A 23551-nucleotide genomic window follows, 5' to 3' on the forward strand; every position below is an offset into this window, starting at 1 on the left:
CTTAATGGTAAAATCATTTAATTTGCTTATATGATAAAAATTATTGGTACATGCAATTTTTTTATAGTTTAGAAAAACTCAAAAAGTCATTGTTCTTTAATTTAGGTGGGCATATTGTATTTGAAAATTATGTCATGAAGAAAAAAAATATGTATGTATATTTATACACACACATGCACACACCAGTCGGCCCTCAGTTATACATCACTTACGGGTAATTACCAGCCTATGGGCTGTGACCTGTTTCAAGAGCTTATCATTTGCACCTTAGTCCATTAACCCCATGAAAGAGGAAACGCAGTGTACCTAATGTATACGCACACTCCAGTGCATAGGTGACATACAACACGCAGCTACATGGAAAAACACCTGACAAAACCAGTTCAGTCCCAACAGTGCAAGTCTCATTTCTAGCATGTAGAATGCTTCTGTGCAATAATTTATTATAGCATTTAGTATTAATCATATTTTAAGTGTACAATTAAAACTCTTTAGAACTATGGAGAGCCACTCAGACCTTAAACTCCCAAATATACTCATTTTGACTCTTGCATTTGTATTATTGTCTTGCTATTCTCTTAGTTAAAATGATAAAAATGACACGAGGCTGTGTCTCTAGAGAAAAGATGTCCCTAGAATACACAGGCAAAGAGGAGAAAGGCTGCACTGTTAACCCCACAGGTGGAAGCCTGTGTCCCGCCATCGTCATTCCTCTGAGGGACAGGGGTGTGATGTCGTGTGAACTTTCTGCCCCAGACTATGTAATAATTACTTCTTTAGGATAAGGTAATTTTCTAGCTGTTTCCATGACACAAAATCAAAATTACAATAGAATTCACAGGGCATTATGCCTGGGGATGTAAGCTATGCAGCTACATTTAACATGATTATTATGCTTGGATGACAGGGGATTCTCCTTTAGTAAACGACTAAAACTACACATTGCATGTTATATTCCTATAAATTATGTAGGGTCGTGATTCTAGAATTTCTTTGAAGACTCCAGTTTCTGGCAGTTTCAGAGCGACAGTGCTCTGTGTAAGTGTTTCCCAGACTGCCTTGCACCTAGACTGGGGTAGCATAACTTGCATTCTCACCAACGGGTGACACAGGCCATGCCCAGGCCTGGCCTTTACAGACATGCAGAGCCACTTCCTAGCAATCTTCCCCCTGCTGCAGCAACGTGTTCCAGTTGGCTAAGGCATGAAATGGAGGGCGCTACACAAACCAGATTTCCCATTAACCAGAAAAAAACTTAATGAACTTAATCTCGGGAAAGCTGCTCAGATCTGAGGTTAATTATTACTGCAACACAGACAGGGCAGGACCCAACTTGCAGAGGCAGTACGGCAGATTATTGCCCTGGCAAAGTGAAGACAATAAAAGTTCTAGAAGAAAATTAAGATAATCTTTTAAAATGTATCAAACATCTGTTAAAAAATAATAATAAAAAAAATACTGCTCAGAAGCCAAAAACTAAGCTTTGACATAAAAAGAAAACCAAAGCTAACTTTCATCTTAAGGGTGTTCACCAAATCAGATGAACTTGGGCTTCAGTTTCTAAGGCCTCCTAGTGTTGAAGGTCATTAGGAGACAAAGCCCAAGGCCAGCCCAAGGTGGAAATCTAAAAGGAGACAGTACCATACAAAGCAGAGATCCCAAATATCAAGATGAATACAAATAACACTCCCCTTGGACTGCCAGGAAAACTGCCCAAACAAACCTTGGCACTCCATGACAGAAGAGGGGAAAAAATCTCCCGTGAGCATTTGTAAGCAGGTGTCAAATTCCCAGCAGTATTATTACACATTCATAATCGATACTTCCAACATGGTCCAAAAAAGTCTCAAACAAAATGTTCTAAGTTGTTAATGCCCCCACAGAAAACTGGGCTAGGAGCCTGGCAAAAGCAAATGCAAATTCTCCTTGGGCTTACTTTTTAATCGACGTCTCAAATAATTCCTACAGGCAACATTCTCAGAAATGTGAGGTCATGGCCAAAACTCATAAAACACAGAAGACATTGAGGTTATGAAATAGAAAAGCAAAAGTGAACATAAGAGACAGTTGACTTATATCAGAATTATCCTGGAATATAAAATAAGTTTGATAATTATGTTTTAAGAAAGAGCCTCAAAAATGTGAGTAAAGGGCAAGCATACAAGAAAGAAGCATCGTGGCGGGAATTAAAAACGCAGTGGGTGGGTGGGTGCAGCGGCAGAACAGACACAGCTGAAGTAGGAGAGTGAAGTAGAGCGCAGAGGTGATAAAGCTCTTCAGAATGCAGCCCAGGGCGATTAAGTCATAGAAAATATGAAAGAAAAGTTTTGAGATACATATGATACAAATAGTGGATCTTATATACATTTAATTGGAGGTGCAGAAGAAGGGAGAAAGTGATTAGGGCAATATTTGAAATCATAATGATTGACAGTTTTCCAGAACTGATGACAGACAGTAATGTATAGGTGGAGGAAATCCAATGAATCCCAAGCTGAATGCATTTTGCAAAGTTCACAATTAAACCAACTACAGTGAAGATGCAGAATACCAAAAACAATGAAAAGATCTTAAGAGCAGAAGTCATTTTTTAGATATGGCTTTTCCTATTAGATAATATTCCAATTATACTTTAAAAAAATTGCTGTACTACATCTTTAACTAATAATCTATTAACCAGAGTATCTACACAGAGACAAAGTCACAACTGCTTTAGTTAACATACAATCGATTCAACATAACAAAGCTTAATGCTTCACAATGGCAGAAAGTTTTTGGACTTCAGAAATTGTTATTTAACAAGTAAGAAATCTAAGAAGCATATCTATGCATGTCACACCACTAATTGAAATCTTTTAAGATTAGAAAACTAATTGTAATACTGATTGTGAAGAGCCTTAAATTCCACACAATGGAGTGTGAACTTTTTTGCCATAGGTCTTGGGAAGTTCTTGTCTTCCAACATTTTTCTATACCATATACCGTATTTTAGCTGCACAGAACTCCCTGCAGATTCTATGATACATCTTGCACCTCCATGTTTCTTTACTGGCTCTTCCTGGCTTGAATGATTTTCCCATCATCTCCCATAACAAATATCTACTTATCCTTGAAGATTTTGTTGAAATGTAAGCACAATGGGAGATATGTTCCATGAAAGCAAGTGTTTTTTTCTCTCTCTCTCTTTTTTTTTTCCTTTGACTGCTGTATCCATAGAAAAGAGTCTGCCATATAGCAGGTACTCAGTAAATAGTTATTGAATTAATTGAGAGAATAACATGTGAGTGCCTCTGCAGACACTTTCCTTATAACACCCAGATTATTTATTCTTTCATCATCTTTAGGTACTAATCTTTTAACATTGCATTATGATTACATTTTTATAAATGTCTCCTTCATTGGACATGAACTGGAGAGCAGTGCAACAGATAGGTAGCAGGCACTCCATGGCTGTTTGACCACCAAATAAATGGAGTTTGAAATCTGAATTCTTCTGCTCCCCTTCTACAAGGGGAATCAACAAGGCTAGAAAATGCAAAGAGCCAGGAAAAAAAAAAATGCAAAACTGGCTAAACAATGGTGAGCATGCATTAAATCTGCTATATTAACCAAACAATAATTTTTAGTAATGACATGCTACAGTTAGTGGATATCAGACAGGGTAAAAGCAAACTAAATGAGAGGCAAAAAATAAAAGAATTGTCTACTATCTTAAAATAATGTTACCAAATAATTGTTTTTTAAACTGAAATCCACCAATCTTATAAAATTAATTGATTAAGCATTTTGTTCAATGTACTACATTGACAGAAAATTTCCTTAATATTTGTCATTGGAAATAAATGACATTATCATTAGAAATTTATTCCGAGGCAGTGAAATTAATAATCAGACAACTTATGAATAGTCAAAGCTAAAGATTTTTTAAAGTGCTTAACAAACTCAAATCCAGTTTCCAATTGTAATGACAACACTCAAAATATACGAGATTTTCATTAGAAATATTTGCAAGCCTTTTGTTTCCCCTGTTGAGGTTTCTCTCAAGTGTCATTCACATTCAGCTGCTCAAAATGCAAAAGTGCTCAACTTAATTCTTCATCAATTTAATTAGAAGTTACAAGGTTTTCTCTTTTTTCCTGGGGACAATAAAATGAAAACTTTGAGGCTTCTCCTTCACATGCTTGCTGGTTAGTGACCTGGGGCAGAAAACTAACGTAGCCCTAAGCAGGCACACAAGGTCAGCCTCATTCAGAGGTCAAACACACAAGCAGGGAGAGTGTTTTCTCCAAGTCTGCTCAAAGGTTAGAGGTTTTGAGAAGTAAAGTACTCACGTTATATTTACTTTTCACTTACTGGTTGGAGCAGGTAGATGAGAGATTCCTCTTGGAGTATTATAATTGGCAAAGGAATGATGTGAGTCGCTTGGAATAAGGTATTCACAGATGCCATAATCTGGTCAAAACGCCCAGCAAGGCCTCCTAGTGTCACGATCACATCAACCTAAGCAAGGCAGGTAAAACTGGGAGTCACATAAGGAATTTTAAATAATTAAATAGCATCAAACACCTAAATAGAGCTTTCAATACTATAGTTTATTTGACGAGCAATAAAGAAAACGCATCATTTCTGTTCTTCACATAAAGACGTTAAGTTGCTTATTCAATGTCACATAGCTGGGAAGCAGCAGGGCCAGGTGTCAAGACCAACTCTTTTGAGTACATATTCTAAGTGTTTTCCATCTGCCTCTTCACCTAGAAAACTAGCCAGATCTTCCTTTAAAACTCCATTTATGTGTTCCTTTTATGTAGAAGTCTTCTCTGATTTATAATTATCAGCATAGTCAGAGCCAATATATTGATCACAGAAGACGAAAGATGGAAGAGCTTAATTAAAATATTATAAGAAAACCTTAATACAATAAAAACTGAGAGTAACATTCATTCTATCTGTTATAAAATAGAAATTGTTCAAAAGTAGGGAGTGTTTAGTTTTTAGGTTTTAAAATAGTTACCTTTGATAAGAAAAAGCTTAGATAATATATAGTCCATGAAGATGGCATAATTTTAGAAACATAACCTGTTACCCAAGCACTGATAGAACCTGTTTAATTCCTAGAGGCATAATAAGTGCTATTAAGATCCATGAAGCCAAAGGGTGTGTTTCTCTGGTTCAATGGTTATACCCTGGTATTTTGCATAGTGCCTTGCAAACCAAATGCTCAAGAGTTTGATGAATGAATAAATGAAGACATTGAAAGAAAAGACTCACTGGCCTAAGAAAGAAATAGATTCATTGGTATTCTGTGAGAATATATAAATCAGAATGGGGTTCCATAAAAACACTAAAAGTAAGTTACAGAGAAGTACCAAGAAGTTTGAAATGAGTTTCCTGTTTCTGACCTTGGCTTAGTGTAGTGAGAATGGGGATTTTTACTTTGGATAAAATACTTCATGTCAAAACTAAAATGTTTTAAGACAGGAAAACCACACATCTAGAGGACCTACTCCTCTCCTTGGAGATCCTTCCAGAGCTTCAAGAATTATTAGATTTGGGGCCCGAAAAGACCATGCATCCTAGAAAGCATGTATTACTCTGAATACATGGGCAAAGCCAGGGATGTCTGTCAATCTTCAGATGAAAGAGGTGATTGCTTAATACAAGCAATTAGACTGAGACTTGTCAAAGAGATGGCTTTTGTTTGGAATATCAAGTTAGGTAAAAGGCTTCTATTTATGTTTAGGAGGTATTTATTAAGAGGGACACTCCAGACCATTTGGGAAAGGGCCAGAAATTATATATGACCTAAGGGGAACTAATGAGAATTTGCTTTAAACTGAAAATAAATACAACAAAAGAAGTGTATGAAATATAAAAAAAGTTTTAAGGCACGAGTAAAAAGCTCATACCATATTTCTATCTACATAATCCTAAATTCACATCAGAAGCAAGGCCTGACAAAAGTTTATTCACTATGCAGATTCTGGAATCCCTTTTTTAGGTTCTCAATTTCATTGCTAGACTCTAAACCTTGAGGGATCCCATAACCTTTAAGAATGAAATCTAATCCTGTTCTTCCACAATGGGACATCATTCATGGCGTGAATAAGCAATACCTGTAAATCAATCACTAGATTTTTCAGAAGAAAGTAGCAGCAAGATTACTTCTCATCACTACTCATTTTCCCTACAGGAAGTATTTAGCAAGAGTGATTAAAAACATTAGAGGATCAATGCAAGCTGCAGGTGGGGTGGGGGAGTATTAAATGTATTTTTGCAGCTCTCTAGTTCTAGCTGTGACTAGGACAGCTGATATTCACAGATACAAGAAAGAGGACATATACTACCCCTGCATTTTTACATAGGTTTTACAAAGCTAGATTTATGTCTTTCAAGACAATAATGCCACTGGGACAGGATGTTCAATCTAAAATAGACCATTTGTAGACCGCAAGGGTGCCTTTTCTCTGTGAAGCCAAAGCCCTGTGTGCATTTATTTCTAACATCACCCAGTCAGACTTTGTTATAACTACTGACAGACTTGTCTCTCTGTCCTTCTGGAGGAGGCCTATGAATCACAGCCACTAGCACAGTGTCTACAATAAGAGCAGACAACAGGTATTTACTGAGATTCCCCGAGCATATAAAAACTTAGGAAGAACTGAATAAATAACTAGAGAGGCAAAAAGCTAATTATTAGGCTAAGTTAATATCTAACTCCTACAAAATAGTATTTCCTTACTTGGCAAGGATTCCAGGAGTTAGTAGTTCTTGAAAAAGGTTAATGTGTTACATTTATTACCTCAGATAGACATTTGATTAATTTATAAGCTTCATTTACAAGGGAATGACAAATAATAAAAACTCAACTACTGATCATTTACCATGTGCTAGGAAATATTCTAAACACTTACAATATATCAGTAAAGAAGATGAAAATCCCTGCCTTCATGGAGTTGATATTCACATGGAGGATAATATAAATTTGATAAAAATAGAATAATGAGTAGAGAAAGGGAGATCAAAAATGCTGGTTGGGAGGATGCTTCAACTTTAGATCAGCTACCTAGAGTAGGCTACACTGAAAAATTAATAGACTAGCAGCAAAGACTCAAAAGAGGTTGAAGGAGTTAGCCACATGTATGGATATCTGGGGCAAGGGTGAGTGTTGAGGTGATGTTTTAGAAGACAGACTATAGTAAAGCCATGAAGAAGTTACATAACCCAAGACAATGTTAAAGAGCTTCAGAAGGTTAGCATCTAGAGCAAAATGAGAAATTAGTAGGAGGAGTAGGAAAAATCAGAATAGAATGTGAGTTAGATTTGTATAGAGCTTTGTTAAGTCATTATAAAGTCCTTGCCTTCTATTGAAATTAAATGAGGAGCTATTTTGAGCAGAGGAGTGATATGATCTAGTTATTTCAAAAAGTCACCATGCTGAGTGTGTTGAGAATGAACTGTAGGGAGGCAAGGAGAGAGTCAGAAGACAGCAAGAGATCACTGTAGAAATACAGACAAGAGATAAGTTCCCTAGCCCCTATCACTCCATTAAACATGATTACTGAGGGCATCTACATTGTAAAACACAGTGGTCAATTCACAATCCTTATAGTACTTGATCCATCATCAATATCGACAAATGAAAAAGAGTGAAGATAGAGCTTAAGAGACCTATAGGACACCATCAAGTGTAATAACTTACTCATTACCAGTGTACAGAATGGAGACGATTGAAAAAGGGACAGGAAACAAATCCAAAGACACAATGGCATAAAACTTCCTGAGCCTGGGGAAGGAAATAGAAAGCCAGATCCAGGAAGCCCAAAAGAAACCAAATGAGATGAATCCAAAAAGACCCATACCAAGACACATCATCAAACGGTCAAAGACAAAGAGAGAGTGTTAAAAGCAGCAAGGGAAAAATGAACTGTCACATGTAAAAAAAATTGCATAAGATTATCAGTGGATTTCTCAACAGAAATGTTGCAGGCCAGAAGGCAGTTGGCTGATATATTCAAAATCCTGGAAGAAAAACAAACAAAACAAAACAAAAAAAGCCCCACCAACCAAGAATACCACAGCAAGCAATCCTGTCTTCCAAAAATGAAGAAGTGATAAAGACTTTCTCAAACAAAAACTCAGAGAATTTATCACCACTAGACTTGCCTTACAATGCTAAAGGGAGTTCTTCAAGTAGAAGGAAGAGGACACTAATTGGTAATACAAAAACATATAAAAGTATAAAACATTAAAAAAAGTAAAAAAGTAAACAGACTGTCAAATCCAAAAATGCTGTAATATTGTAATGGCAGTGAGTAAACCAAATTATGTCTCTAGTCAAAAGGCAAAATTATTAAAAACAACTACAGCTAATAATGTATTATATATTTCAAAATATATAAAAGACAGGATTTTAAAATGCTCTTACCACAAAGTAATGACAAATATTTGGGGTGATGGGTATGCTAATTAACCTGATTTAATCAATCCACAACATCTACTTATATTGAAACATCATTTTCTATCCCATAAACATATACAATTATTATTTATAAAATAAAATAAAAACTAAAAACAATATACTTGTACACACATACAAGTACTAAGCACATACTTATTACGTCATATTTTGTTATTTATAAAAAAATCAACTTTTGATTGATTTCTGTATTCTTCTTGCTCTCAAGTCAAGATATTTTACCTGGACCTTTTTTGTTAGCAAAGGAGAATGGGGTGGGAATAAGGGTTGCCTTTGGGTTTTCATATGCAATCACATCTAGCAAAAAGAACCTTGAAACCCTGTATTAATACATTGGAGATCTGACTACAGTATTGTTTATGGTTTAAATCACTGTGTAAACATGTAGAAGTTACACAGCCTCCTTGTGACTCAGGGCTCCTCATCTATCAAGGTAAGGGATGGACTAAATTCACTACTATATTTTTCATGATTCCTTTCACTTCTTACAGTCCATATATGGTTCTCTGGTTTCTACTATAATAAGTTAAATAATAATTGTGCCCATTTTGTTCAGAAAATAAATGAAAACCTTGGCTTTGCATTTTTTACCTTAACAGAATCATGACAAGACTGGTTGAGGGATACATAATAGCAAAAAGGGAGAAGCAATTTCGTTTTTCTATTACAACAGCAAAAATCTTCAAGTAAACAAATAACAAGTTTTTCTCCATTTGTCCTTAAAAAGACTTGGAGACAGGATGCAGGAAGTCTACAGCAGGGACAGTGTCTGTCAGCACATTTTAATTACATTTATTTTCCATAAATTGAATCCTGGGGATGCATAAATGGACAGTGTCTTTGTAGTGCTTCCTAATAGATAGGGTGATCACACAATTTAATGTACAAACTGAGACACTTTTGGAAGTAAAAAGGGACATTATAAACAATTACAGCACAAATACAAGCATACACTGGGACCTTTCCATGTAAACCAAGATGTATGTTTATACTACTGATTGAGAGTTATAACTAGGATTAGTACAGCCAACTTAACAAAATTATATGCTAGGGTGCAAAAAAATTAGACATTATTCTTGACAATCTTCCCTTAACTTTTCAAGATCTATAACTGTACTATAGTGAGGCCTCAATAGAATAATGAAATTCTCTGGTCCAATTGTTTGATCCCCTAATTCTAAGATGGTAGAGCCAATGCAGAATATGGAGGGAAGAGTGGAGTCAAGATAGAAGAAAACAACTGACAAAAAACAGCAATATCAAAATATGCTATAATAAGCCTATGAAATAATTCTAGTGATTGATGTGAAGGAAGTACAAGGAGGAACCAGAGAAATTAAAGACCTCAGATTTTATGGTATCAAGATATGCTACACTGACAAACACAGGATATAGCTTGCTGGATCCTGGCAGCCTGTGAAAGTAATACTATAGGAATTCTGTTTCAATTTCAACCAGGCTACATTTCAATGTAATGCTCAGTTTAAATGTAAGCCTGTTTGGGTGAGGAAGAAATCATGCTTCTTGCAATGGCAAAATTATGAGGTTTCCCATTCACAGATAAGAAGTCCAAGAAAATTCAGGATTTTTCTTGAATAATTCTTACTCCATCCTCCCTACTGTGGCCTTAATTGAGGCACATAATTTTCATGTGGTTAAACCCAATGGCCTTTTGCATGGGCTTCTTAACTACTGTATCCACAGAGTTTGGTATTCATGGGAGGTCCTGGAACCAATCCCCCACGGATACCAAGGGAAGATAGTACTTTAATTCTCAGAAAACACAAAGAGATTTCAAACCTGAGTGCTTGGACCACCACGTTTCCCGCTTTCCTTTGTAAAGGGTGCCATTAATGTAAATATTTCCAAAGGATGGCTACCATTACCACCTAAAAAATGTGAACTTATTTGGACAGAATGTGTTCATTCTACTTTGTCAAACTGTTAACATATTGTTATTAAGAAATGTCATAGGCATGTGGTCTGCTGTAACAAATTACCATAGACTGAGTAGCTTAAACAACATTTATTTCTCACAGTTCTGGAGGTTGGGAAGTCTAAGATCAAGGGGTCCACAGACTCATTTCTGGTGAGGATCTTCTTCCTGGTTTACAGATGGCCACCTGCTCCTTGTACCCTCACATGGTGGAGGACAGAGAGAGGGGAAGCAAACTCTTTTTCTTTTTATAAAGGCTAATTCCATTCATGAGGGATCCATCCCCATGACCTTCCAAAGGCCCCACTTCCTAATAATACTTTGTTAGAGGGTTAGAATTTCAACATATGAATTTGGGGGCTTGAAGCAGGGAATACAAACCTTCAATCCATAGAACATATTTATGTAAAACTTTTTTTCAAACATGTTATTTTAGAAAAAAGTTAAAAAAAAAAAAAAAAAAGGAAGAGGAGGGAAATGTTTATACCCGAAAAGTGAGCAACATATATAAGCTTTTTGCATTTGAAAAACAATGGTAAGGATCTATGCTAAGACACCTGTCTGCTACAAACCATAATGTCCTGGTAAAAGTTTTAGCATAAAAGCCCAGGCAGCTTCATTAACCCTCTAGCATTGATGCCACTGGACATCGCAGCTGAGGGGACTCCAAAGTCCTTGTGAAACTAAAAGAAGAAAGTCTTGCTGGCAGAGGCCCCTGACACAATGGATGGGAATCAGCTGTGGAAGCAGCCAGGAAAGACTGACCAATCCCAATCAAGTTGTGGGTGGGTGGCAGGGTGGTGGGGGGTGGGTGTCCTTACTGATTTTTCTCTTCTAGCTTGTTAAAGAAAACAAATGTAAATATTGTACTAACCAAGTGTGTATGTGTGATTACTCCTTTCTCTCAGTATTCTCTACTCTTTGACATCCTGGACCTAAAAGTTTTACCTTTAACTTTGAATACTCAAAATAAACCCTTCCTTTATTCTGCTTAGCTCCCATTGTATCTTCAAGACTCAGTCCAGTCACCACCTCCACTAGGAGAGAGTCGTTGAACACTCTACTGGAAAAGGTCTATTTCCAGTGGGCTTCTCATCCATCCTATCAGACTTCTACTGTAGCACTATTGACAATGTACCAAGGAGATCTGATTATAAGGGCATCCACCCAAAAGACAGTAAATTCTTAGAGCCAGAAACTGGGTCTCGTTCAGATGCATTTCTCAATCTGTAATACTTAGCAGAGTGGCTGGCACATATATTAATATAACAGATGTTTGTTAGCTAAACAGTTCCAGTTTTGAGGCCTCAATTTTGGCACAAAAGAAAACCAACCATCACCAAGTATATACTGTAAGGCTAATTTCTAACACCCTCTTCCTTTCTCAAATTCGTGATGGAGAAAATGACTAAAGTGTTATTCTTCAAAGAACAACGTAATTGGTGCTTTTATTACTGTCATTAGAATTTCCATCCTTCGATTCAGCTTGCATACAACCATGACATTATTTTCCTACATTATCTTATGATTTTCTGTTCAAAATTCTTTAATGGCCAAAATTCAAATTCCTTATGTAGAGATTACAGATTCTCCATATGTTGACCCCAAACGACCTAACTCTGATGACTGCTGTGACCATTTCTTCTTCCCTAGAACTCTTACTGCACACACTGTTTAGACATCGATGTGTTTTTCTTTGTTTACTCTCAGGCTGCCTTGAAGAATCCCTGAAAGCACTTTAATTTCAGGTACTCTAGTCATGAGAGTGTATAGGACAATGACTGAGTTCAATCCCAGAATAATGAAATACTTTTTTGATTTACGCTGGGCAAGGTTTTGAATCTTTTAGCTAGACATTTAAAGCCTGGTTATAATAATAGTGCTGTCTTTCCTCACAAAACTGTCTTGAGTACTAATATCCCCTTGATTAACTGGACTATGCTTCTCAGGTCAAATCAATGAGATCCCTGGATATGGAACATTTTTTCCAAATAAACAAAAAACACAGTACTACATCTATAAAAATGTGGAAATGTGCTACTTTTCCTCCCCATGTAAATATACCAAGGGATAGCAAGAATAAACGTACCTCCATTTACATTTTTCTATATCAGGAAGAAAGTAATAAGGAGAGTTGACCAGAATAAATAAAACACACCCTCCTGAATTTTTTTTACATGATTTTATTCAACTAATCTCTGCTGAAAATTAAATCCTTTAAGAAGAGTAAAGAAAATATTTAAGAGTAAAATTACATAAAACAAGGTCTACATAAATAAATAGCATGGATATTATAAAACCTACTAGAGGTAATTATGGTCTAAACCTCTCATCGTGTCAAGATATGATGATATTTCTAGGGATATGGAACTCAAAGGTATTCCCTTTTGAATTATAGGGGTTACGTGAAATGGAAAGATACATTATATGTGGTTTGGAATGCTCATAATACCTAGCATAGCATCTTCAACACAGTAGGTATTTAGTGTAAAGTGAAAAATAAAAGTATGATTTATATCATATTCAGAAACAATTGGCTATTTGGAAATAGACTTTAGAAGGATGTTACAATTTGTATTATAAAAATGTTGCCCATAGAAGCTAAATTATTTCTTGGTATTCAAATTAAAAAATTAAAAAATGTATTCTTGGAATCCTACTCAAAAAGTACCAAGTATTTTCTACCCTTGCTAAAAATTCTCTTACATGTTGGATGCCCTACTAACGTTGACTGTCTGAAAGGAACTGCACAGTCACTTTTCCCCTTTCTGTGCAAACTGGTTTATGTGTCCACTTTCTGTGTCCACTTTCTTCAGTCAGTCCCACTACCACCAAGTTGGTAAAAGACAGCTAATTTTCCAAATCTCTTTGGAAACAGATTGACATTGGTAAAAAGATGCTTTGGTCCCAGAAGATTAGTATTTCTGCACTTGTGACCATTTTTTAATAGCAAGTATCCTACCTTGCATTATCATTATTTTTTTCAACCAACAATATTTCTTGCTTAGCTTCTGCCATAAAATAAGTCTAGTTGCATATTCTTGTCTAAAGTTGTACACGAAACTCTTGGTTTCCATGTCTGCATAAATTAGAATCAGCAATTTGCAGTATTTTTGGTGTATTATTTTGCCAAAGTTTAGTGGTATACAACTCTCTTTATTTTTTATTGACCAGTTGTAATAAGTGGCTATCAGGCTTGTTGTAGTGCAATCCTTAGGTTTAGCAATCTGGTGTAATATAAATAGTTTATGTTAATTATCTCCTTTCCACCTTCTGGGAGAATAAGAGCATTTTGATTGCAAATTTTGCACTTTGTCATTAACACTCTGGTTTCTAGATATGCACTGGACCATTTTATAATGCCAAATGAGAATGTTAAACATGTTACTGCAGTGACATTAATTACTTAAAGTTTATTTCTTGCAATGTAGTAAGTTTGCTTCAGCTAATATACGGTACACAAAATAGCTGACCATCTCATCAGCCTCAGGTTTACCTTCAAGTTATAAGCAATGCTACTTGTTATTTTGCTAAATGTATTCCGTATCCCTGAGCATCACAGTAAATCTGTAATCTGGGATAAAATTATTGTTGTTCAATAATAATTTCCTCTCTGAAATAATTTTTTATTTATATGCATGCTTTAAAAAATTAGAATCTTTATGGTCAATTTTACAGGCATCTAAAATCTCTAGTAGGAATGGATGAAGAAATAGAATTAAACTGTAATAGATGTAATTTGATTCAGATATTCCTATTTCCCAATATGTTTCAAGATATCTTGATCCCGCTGTTCATATTTGGAATCATATACATTCATATATATCTTCAGAGGAGAAGGTACATGGTAGATCAGGAGAGAAACTAGTATCGTCTTATTTCTACTCTGTGCATCTGCATTTTCGTATGCCATTTGCTGTTATGGAATGGCACGTGGACCATGGAATGCCAAGTAGAAATGCTACTGGGGAAGCAGAGGGTCATGGAAACACAAAGATATTTTCTACTTCCAGCTACTAAGAGAGTAGAAGGGTATAAAGTGAATAATAAAGGATTCCAGTTGTTCTTTTGATTTAAACAGAACTTCCTCAGATACCTAGGCTTATCACCTAACACAAAGAAAAAAATACATATATGGCTTCTCTTGATTACTTAACTAATCAACACTAAAAACACATTGATCTGACATGTACAGCCCTGTAATGAGCAGTAACATCATTCTAGTTTTTTGGTCATGACTTAAATTATAAACATATTATTTCTTAAAAATATAGATGCTATTATCATTGTAGACAATGATAATTACAGATATAGGTAATACCCCATGTAATATGTCTGGCTAACAAATATACAGAATAAGAAAGATAAATTTTATAATCTACTAAGCAATTTCAGGATGTTCTATTACACGTGTGTTATTCTTAACCCTTTCTTTCTCCATCTGCAGTTTCTGCATGTTCACAATGCTGTAATTCAAAATAAAACACTCCTTTTCAGGTGAGGTCAGCGTGCATTCTGCAGAGGAACCCTACACCAACCAAATCTGTAATTCTCTGCATTAATAAGAAATTTTATCTAGCAAGTGAGTCATCAAACTGAGCCTCCTAGTAAGCAGATAAACTTAACCCTTGTCTCGGGGCCTATAAAAAGCCTGCTTCTCCTCTGGCACGGATGGATTAGGTTGCCACAGCCGCTAAGGTAGTAAGCTTTTTATATCCGTACTAACATCTCCTGAGTCACTTCAAAGCGCTGGGTTTATCTATTTTCTCTTGTTGCACAGCACTATAAAAAAGATTGCTGGTCTCTAAGAAGAAGGAGAAACAGAGATGTGAATTCCTCTTTTGAAGGCTCCTCCAAAATGATTCTAGGAAACAGCCCTGCTAGCACAGGCTGATGCCCAGAAATCATCTTTTTCTTGCTTCCTTCTCTGATACTCAGCTTGCACAGCATTTGTTCCAAACTCGAATGTGTAAGTAGTTACTTCAGCACTCAAAAAAGAGAACAATGCTGGTTACACACTAAAAAGCAAAGAGTGCTGTATGTAGGCACATTTATGTACACCTGAATGTGTGTGTATATATATGAATGTGTGTAAGACATTACTTACTAGAATTTCATAAAAATTATCAATTGAAGCTTACCACATCCCTTTGAGGTAGATAGGCACAGGTGAGAGTGTAAGATTGTTGCTCTTTCTGCCCAATGCTGGGGTCCTCTAAGAGGCACTCTTGCTTCATTACCCTCCACTGGATTAGCCAAGACTTTGTTTTGCAGCTCACTCCCTCTTCATCTAGTCTGAGGCTCTCTATGGATATGAGTCTTGTTGAGTTTGAGATATGATCATTTGTTTTAAGGCTCAATCACTGAATACTGTATTACAGATACTATCAGTTAGACACAACAAATGAGACTCAGATATCTGCATTCTCAGCTTTTAATAATTTCAATAGAGGTGCTGGGAAAGTCGAAACACAGCTGTGAAGATTTATAATTTTTTTCTAAGAAATTCAAAATCAGCCATATCTGGATGAAGCAGATAACTCTGAACTGGCTGTTTTTTATTTCCATTAAAGAAATATTTAATTACAGCAATTTCCTGCTGGAAATAGCACAATACATTTGATGTAGTTCAGCAAAACTACAACAGGGATGAGAAATGTTCGCTCAATTACTTTTGCTGAGTTTGCAGACTGAGCTACTTGCCAATTAGGACAGTTAACAACGTTTTTCTTCAAAGGGAAAAAAAGGATTTACTACCTCAACTTAGGAAATACATGCTACAGTAGATCTTTGATAAACTTTTGCTAGGGAGCAAATTTTTATGAGTTGCCTCTCTGACACCTGTGCCACCCTGCCAAACGTGCATTAGCCATATGGTCTGAATATATGAGTCATGTGGATTGAGCCCACTCCCCGATCCAGCCTAGGACATTCAGGATTCTCTCATCCTCCTTTGCCAAAACCAAGAGTGGTTTTATGGAGAGATCTTAGAGTTAAGTCTGATGATGTGTACTCACCAGCAAACTGGTTTCCCTGATCATCACCTAAGTGCACATTTGGGAATAACACCAATTGAGTATTGGACAGAGGTGGGGGCTGGGGGGAAGAGATGGGTGTATACCTACTTGATGAGTGCAATGAGCACTGTCTAGGGAATGGACACACTTGAAGCTCAGACTCGGGGGGATGGGGTGGCATGGGCAATATATATAACCTGAACTTTTGTACCCCCATAATAAGCTGAAAAAAAAAAAAAAGTCTGATGATGGTGGGAAGTTCCTACAGGTGGCAGTTGAAGACAATCAGGGAAACCAGTCCAAAGACAAAGCCTACGCAGCAGAACCAAGATAAATCAAAGAAACAGGATGAGTTCAGACTGAGCTGTGTCTCAAGACTGCCTTATCTCACGGGGTTATTAAGGGCAGGTTGAAACATATTTTCTGTTACTTGTGCTACCAAAGCCCTATCTAATATACCAAAGTATTTCCCTACTTTTCTTGGTTTAAAAATACATAGTTGATCATACATTTCAACATAATACTTATTGTCCCTGTCAGGAAAAAAGAAAGGTCAATTGTCATTCAGTGCTTCAGGTTTAATTTTGTAGATCTTCATTAAGCAGACTTATAAAACTTTGCATACCATTTCAATAGGTATCAAAAATATAGTGAAATATAAACTTGTGTATTAACTAATTAATGTGGTTAAATACATTTGGATGCTAGGTAAAAATCATTACTGAATACTTTAAAGAGTATGCAAATGCAAAACAGTAGAATCTTCTCTGGCTTAAAAAGAAAATAAAGTTGATATTTTGTTTATATGAGTTTGCAATAATGGCCCATAGGCCAAATTGAGGCCGTATTTGTTTGTCTCTTTTGCCCACACAATATTTAAATAGGCATATTACAAAAATACATACAGTTCTGCATGGCAACAATCAACTAGCAATGAACAGTAGTCACTTTAGGCCAAGAATGAGTTTCCAGTTTTAATTGCTTTACACACGGTCCAGTGAACCCACCTTATGACCTTGTCACTGTGAGATGTTTACATTTGTGACCTCAGATTTATGTGTACACACTAATGTTTTGGCAGCTAAGGACAGATTTATTTGATATACAGGAAAAAACCTGACAGAAATAAAAAAAACCCACAACAGCACAGAAGTAAATATCCACTGCAGATTAATAAAAATGGTAACAGGATCTTTCACATCCTTGGTAGTAAGACCCTTAGCCACCAAATAAGTGCGTATCTTACCTTTAAGTCTTTTTCCTCTATCTTCTTTTGGAGCATTTTAAGGCACTTGGTAAAGTCAGTGTGGTCTTGATCAGGAGTTGAAATAAGCTCAGATCCCTATATTTTGAAGTAAAAGAAAAATAAGAATAAGCAATAATTTCAGACTTACGAACAAGATCAAGAGCTATAGAAGTAACAATAAGGTATCAACAGACATATTCTTTTCTGTCTGTATCATTTCCCTATCGTTAGATTCATTATCATTACCTTTTTTATTTCACATCACAGGGTCTTTCAGGAATGGTGTTAGAGTGCTACAATAATGGGGTGATTATGACAATAATTTTATCCTAGAAAAGTACAGATCATACTACAATAATGGTCTTTTAAAAAACACTGATATGATGATATTCAAGCTTAACAGGAGGACTTTGATACATGTATAGGAAGTTATTAATGTATTCTCAGTGCCATTACCTGAAATGAAACTTTCTAAGAAACTTTGAAGTTCTTTAAGCAGAACTCATAAGTTTACTTACACGAATGGAGAAACTAATATTCATATTAAATGAATGATAAAATTTTACATTTTAAGTAAAATTAAGTTAGCTGTATTATAAATTCCTTATGGTGCCCTTTTCCCGCCTTGCAAAAAGCAGCCTGAAGAGCTGTGCCTGTGGAAATATGTCTCTTGGATTATCTTTCCGACATAATGACCTGAGTTTGTAAGTTCTTTGTATTCTCTGCAACAGATACCTCACCTAGTGAAAAACACTGAACTATATTTATAAAGCCACAAAAGTGCCAGCTTGTTGGCACTAGTAAACTTGGATGGCTGAAGAAACCATATTTTTGAAATGACACGTTTTCCTCCAATGTCATACAGAGGCAAAGGTATGTAAAACCGAGCACGATGGGACCGCAGACTTCTTAATTCAGGAATAAAACAATTCTTGGACTCTGACAAACAGCTGAGTAAGGGAAAGTTAAATATAATCTAGTATATAAAGTTGCCATTCAAAGAGCTTTCAAGGATACAAAACACCCATACTGTCTCTTAAATTATTCTAAGAACCATTCTCAGTAGATTTAAAGGTTCTTCTTTTACTTCAAGGTCTCTTTAAATGTGTCAAGCTCAACCTGTGCTTCATTCATTTATGACTGTCCTACAATATAGGGACCAATGAAAAAATTAATTCCTCATCATTCAGAAATATATTATGCTCTAAAAGATGTATATGTCATCTTCACAAGATCGTCGATATATACTTTCCTGACCCTAAAAGAACATTGAAATTTACTATAATCACCAAGCAAGGACGTAAAGAAGTACCTCATCTCAGGCTAACACTCCTAAAAAAGAAGATGTAAGCATATGCCAGAGCTTACAGGGATGTAATCAGGGCTGAAGAGATTAAACTGTCACCAAACCAAAAATCATTATATAGAAAGTTCCCTGAGGGCAGGAATTACAGACATTTCATTCATTACTGTTTCTAGTGCCTGGCACTATTCTGCTACATAGTAGGTGTTCAATAAACGGTAAGTGATATTCTTGAGGTACAAAATTGATTTTTACAAATGCAGTTATAAAAATATATACTGGCAAAGGGTTTTACATAAAACAGTGCAGCATCTTCCTGCTAAATATAGCATATGTGACAATGGAAAATTATCTTCCTCTTTTAAATGCTGATGAGAAATATCACTCACACAAATGGAAATAAAATAAAATTTAAAAGGGAAAATACAAACAACACAATAGATGATTAATAGATCACTATCCACCTTCACAGTTATCTTCACAGAATCAACATAAAGCCACAGGGAAAATGACAGTTAAACAAAACACAAGAAATAATTTATCTAGTACCACTGCCATATTTTGTAGAATAATAAAAACGGGATACAAGCTGACTTGCTGACTACTGGAGAGCTAGGTAGTAAGTAATTAGCAGCAAAGCCGTGACTAGAAAGTGTATTTCTTTACTCCCATAAAGTGGAACAAATTCTCAGATATCTGATAGAAAAATGTCGCATGACATCCCCAGTTAGTCCCACAAGAAGGATACTACAAAAGAAAATCCACTTGAAAGGTGAGCAAGGCTGGGACGTCTTACTTTACCTCACTTAAAATACACAGAACTGCGAGGTCAGGGCATGGAGAGGGAATACAAGCACTGAAAAATTCACACTATCTAAACCAAGAACTCCTACAAACTCTAGTAGAGGTGTTTAACAGCCATCCATAGCTTCTCAGAATTCTCACAAGTTTCAGTGATGCTGATCTCATCACAGATTAAGATAAATTCACTAAAAGTGCAGACAGCTCCAATAGTTCTCACAAGGCAGCTTTCAACACTCTCAACAGGAGACCTGCGAAACAAAACACTAACCGGAGTGCACCAACAGGCCTCTGGCCAACTAAGGATGTTTTCCTGGGTCTTATGATAACATATTAAGATCTCAGAGAGAAGAAACAGAAAGCTAAAGATGAGAAACTACCAAGATCCTACAGACAAGGAATGATGTGGAAATGCTATCAAGTATCAAGCAACGCTCAGGTACTATATATTAGTATTTATAATTATTTGTTATATAGAATAAAGCTCAATTTCCTAGAGCAGAAGCACTAGAGTGCTGTCAAAAATTTCACTGATTTGATGTTTTCCTTAAAAAAATAAAAGAAAGAAAACCCTCACATTCACTATCAAAGGACCTAGAAGATATTAAAACATGACATTTGGCCAAGTAAGAAAAGCATATGACTTCCCAATAAATAGTTTGTAATATTAGTCTCCTAGTAGAAATGCATATATTTTACCTCAAAATATATAGAAACCATCCCAAAGCATAAACTGCAAAATGGTTTAAAACTGTTGTAAAGTGACAATGTTTGTGTGAAAATTTGTTTCAGCTACTGTTATCTTTGATTTTTCTCAATTGCATGAAATATATTTTTTTAGGATACAAAGTATTATTTTATGAGCCAGCAGGTGGCTCCATTCTCATACTACTCATTTTTCACTCTAGTTTTTGTCATTATACAAATAGATATTTAAATAGATTCTAATAACTTCCCTTTATGAATATACCACTTTTTTCAAGCTATTCTATTATTTTTAATATTATATTTTATCAATATTGCTTTATAATAGAATTAGAAAAAAGACTTGATGTCACAAATTTCAGTCTGTGTCAAAAGCACGTTATTCTGATTTTGTTCTTCAAAAGAATCTTTTGAAGATGAGGAACCACAATGTCAGCCTCATCCTTTCTAAAACATATACACATAAAGGAAAAAGTACAAAGAACTGGATAAGTTAGAACTACTTTAAAAATTCTGTTCCAGTGTGAATTGGCTACGGTCTCCTTTATCAAGGATCTCTCATCTCGTAAGTCAAAACAGAAAAAAATCAATCTACAAATTTAATTAGAAATCAATTGCCAGAGGCCAAATCAACTACTTTTCAGGGGCCTACTGTGTGTCTATTGCTTTATTAAATAACACTATGTTCTGAAGAAGCAGGACTTTACCAGATACTAATAAGTCAGTCCGGTAGAAAACAGAATAACATAAATACTAAACATGTAAAATACAAATAGATTTGCGTGCTAGTGAGAAAGACATACAGACGGAGGTAGGCTCCTTTTCTTCCACTTCCCATACTAAGAAATTCCTAGCAGTACTTCTCTCCACTATGCAATAAATGCGTGGAAAAAAGTCAGTCTTCTATTTACCCCTAAGTTGTTCCTTTCCTTTTGGTGGGTAGTGGAGGTATCGTGAGCATTTGTAATTCCATTCAGACGCTGATGCTAAGCTACATACTCTAAAACAGAGCTTTATCAGAAAGCTCTGCACTTGAGGACTAAGTATGCCTCCATTACTAATCAGGGGTCCCCACTTGATCCTGGGGTCTGTTTAGTGGGTAGACTCCAAAGAAGAACAGCTTGTCACTAGATCAGAAGGTGAAAGACCCTTTGAAAAATATCTTGGAGAAAGTATTTGACATTTATTCATATTTTTATTCATATATATTTTATACATATATAATTAGCTTTCAAGAAAAAAAAATCACTAAAGGGCCTATATTATTAATGATAATTAGCTATTAAAATATAATTTTCATATATACATGGAAAGAGTATCAAAGACTCACAGGATTGGAAAGATAATAAAAGTCATCTTCACAATATTTTTCATGGAATTTGAAAAAAGTATTATAAAATTTATATGAAAGATTAAAGGAACAAGAAAAACAGGCAGCTCTGTAGAAGAACATGGTGGTTGAACTTGCCTTTCTGGATATTATTAAAGTAATTGATCCAGAAGAGTATTGGCAAAATGAAACAATAGAGTATTAGCACCACAGAGGTAAAGATATTTGCTTGTGTGATTCACAGCTGTCTTCTAGGAACTAGAACACTGACTGGCACATAGTAAGTGCTCAATATATAGCTGTTGAATAAAAATTTGAATGGAATTGAGAAAATAGAAATATACATTTGCATATTTGAAAACGTAATAGCAAAAAGTCTAAAAACATTTACTTACAAGAAAACAATAGAAAATGACTGAAGTAGGTAATTTTTTAAACAAGATGCAAAAAAATCATAAATATGAAGGGAAAGGATCGATACCTTCAACTACCTTAAATTAAGAACTTTTATTCATCAATAAACAGCAAGAATAAAGTAAAAAAGCTGCAAAATGAAAGCAGGTATTTTCTACACACATAACTAAAAAAAGATTACTATCCAGAGTATGTAAAGAATTTCTAAGAATCTATAAAGAATAACTAATGGAAAAATGGGCAAAATATTTTATAGGCAAGTCAAAGAAGGGAAAACCCAAAACAGCCAATAAACATGAAAAGATGTTGATTTTTCATTAGTAATCAGAGAAACACAAATAAAATTCACACTGATATACATTTCACATACCTCCCATTAACAACAAAAATTGTGGCATATTTATAAACACTGGAGTATTGTATGACAGAAAAAATGAATGAACAAGAAAAACATATTATAGAAGCATGCATGTATCACATGTTCATGAGTTACAGAATCATACAGGCAGTATGACTGCGCATATATAAAATACAAACGCATGCTAATTACCTCTACATAAGATTTATTTATGCTTTTGTTAAAATATAAAGAAATGTAAGAGAATAAAAATTTTCAGATTTAACCAAGAGAAAGGGCCACAGCAATGTTGAATTGTATAGGGAACACTTCTTAATTTGGATGGTGGCTAAATAAGTATTTGTTTTATTAATTTTTATGCTTTCGTACATCTTAAATATTTCATACTATTTTTTAAATCACCTAGCACTCATTACTAAGGGGTGGGGGCAGTGTTGATCCATTTTCGTGTCCCTAGTGCCTGGAACAATGATTAATACACAGTAAGCATACATTACACATTTGGTAGATGGTGAAGTGGAGTTCCTTCTCTATCATTCCCCCTAAGCTGATACAAAGTTACATCTAACCCACTGCATATCTGAACAGTTCTATTAAAATTCTATAAAATTCTTATATCAAGTTTAAGTAATCTCCCTTTATTGTCTTGTGACTGGCCTTAATTGTACTCTCTTGAGATCACATAGAAAAGATCTTATGTTTCTTTTAAATAAGAATACTCACTTTTTTTTCTTATATCAATCCCACTGATGCTTATTGTTAAATAATCTAGGGTCCAAATGTATACAAAGTAACATATAAACTACCCGTGTCAGCCTCAGAAGTCACTCAAAGAGGTGATAAGCGTGTGTTCCCCAGTTGTGGCCTCATTGCAGTACAACACTGACCAGGACAGGTGAGAACAGAGCCCTTTACTAGAACACTAGCAGCCTCTCCAAGGTGAAGTATCTGAGTATCTGTATGCA

At 35.4% G+C, this 23551-nt stretch overlaps 1 protein-coding gene across 3 annotated transcripts in view; it reads right to left on the reverse strand.

The window, feature by feature from the left end:
• TPK1 (thiamin pyrophosphokinase 1) overlaps positions 1 to 23551 on the reverse strand; it is a 330950-nt gene that overhangs the window by 126134 nt on the left and 181265 nt on the right. For all 3 annotated transcript variants that reach the window (XM_069461802.1, XM_069461801.1, XM_069461804.1), the window contains 2 exons: positions 17676 to 17771; positions 4354 to 4500 (listed from right to left, as the gene is read on the reverse strand). In XM_069461802.1, the coding sequence (XP_069317903.1) occupies positions 4354 to 4500; positions 17676 to 17771 (243 nt within the window). The remainder of the gene's footprint in view (positions 1 to 4353; positions 4501 to 17675; positions 17772 to 23551) is intronic.

This window comes from Eulemur rufifrons, chromosome 29, assembly GCF_041146395.1.
Source record: "Eulemur rufifrons isolate Redbay chromosome 29, OSU_ERuf_1, whole genome shotgun sequence".
NCBI classification, from domain to species: domain Eukaryota; kingdom Metazoa; phylum Chordata; class Mammalia; order Primates; family Lemuridae; genus Eulemur; species Eulemur rufifrons.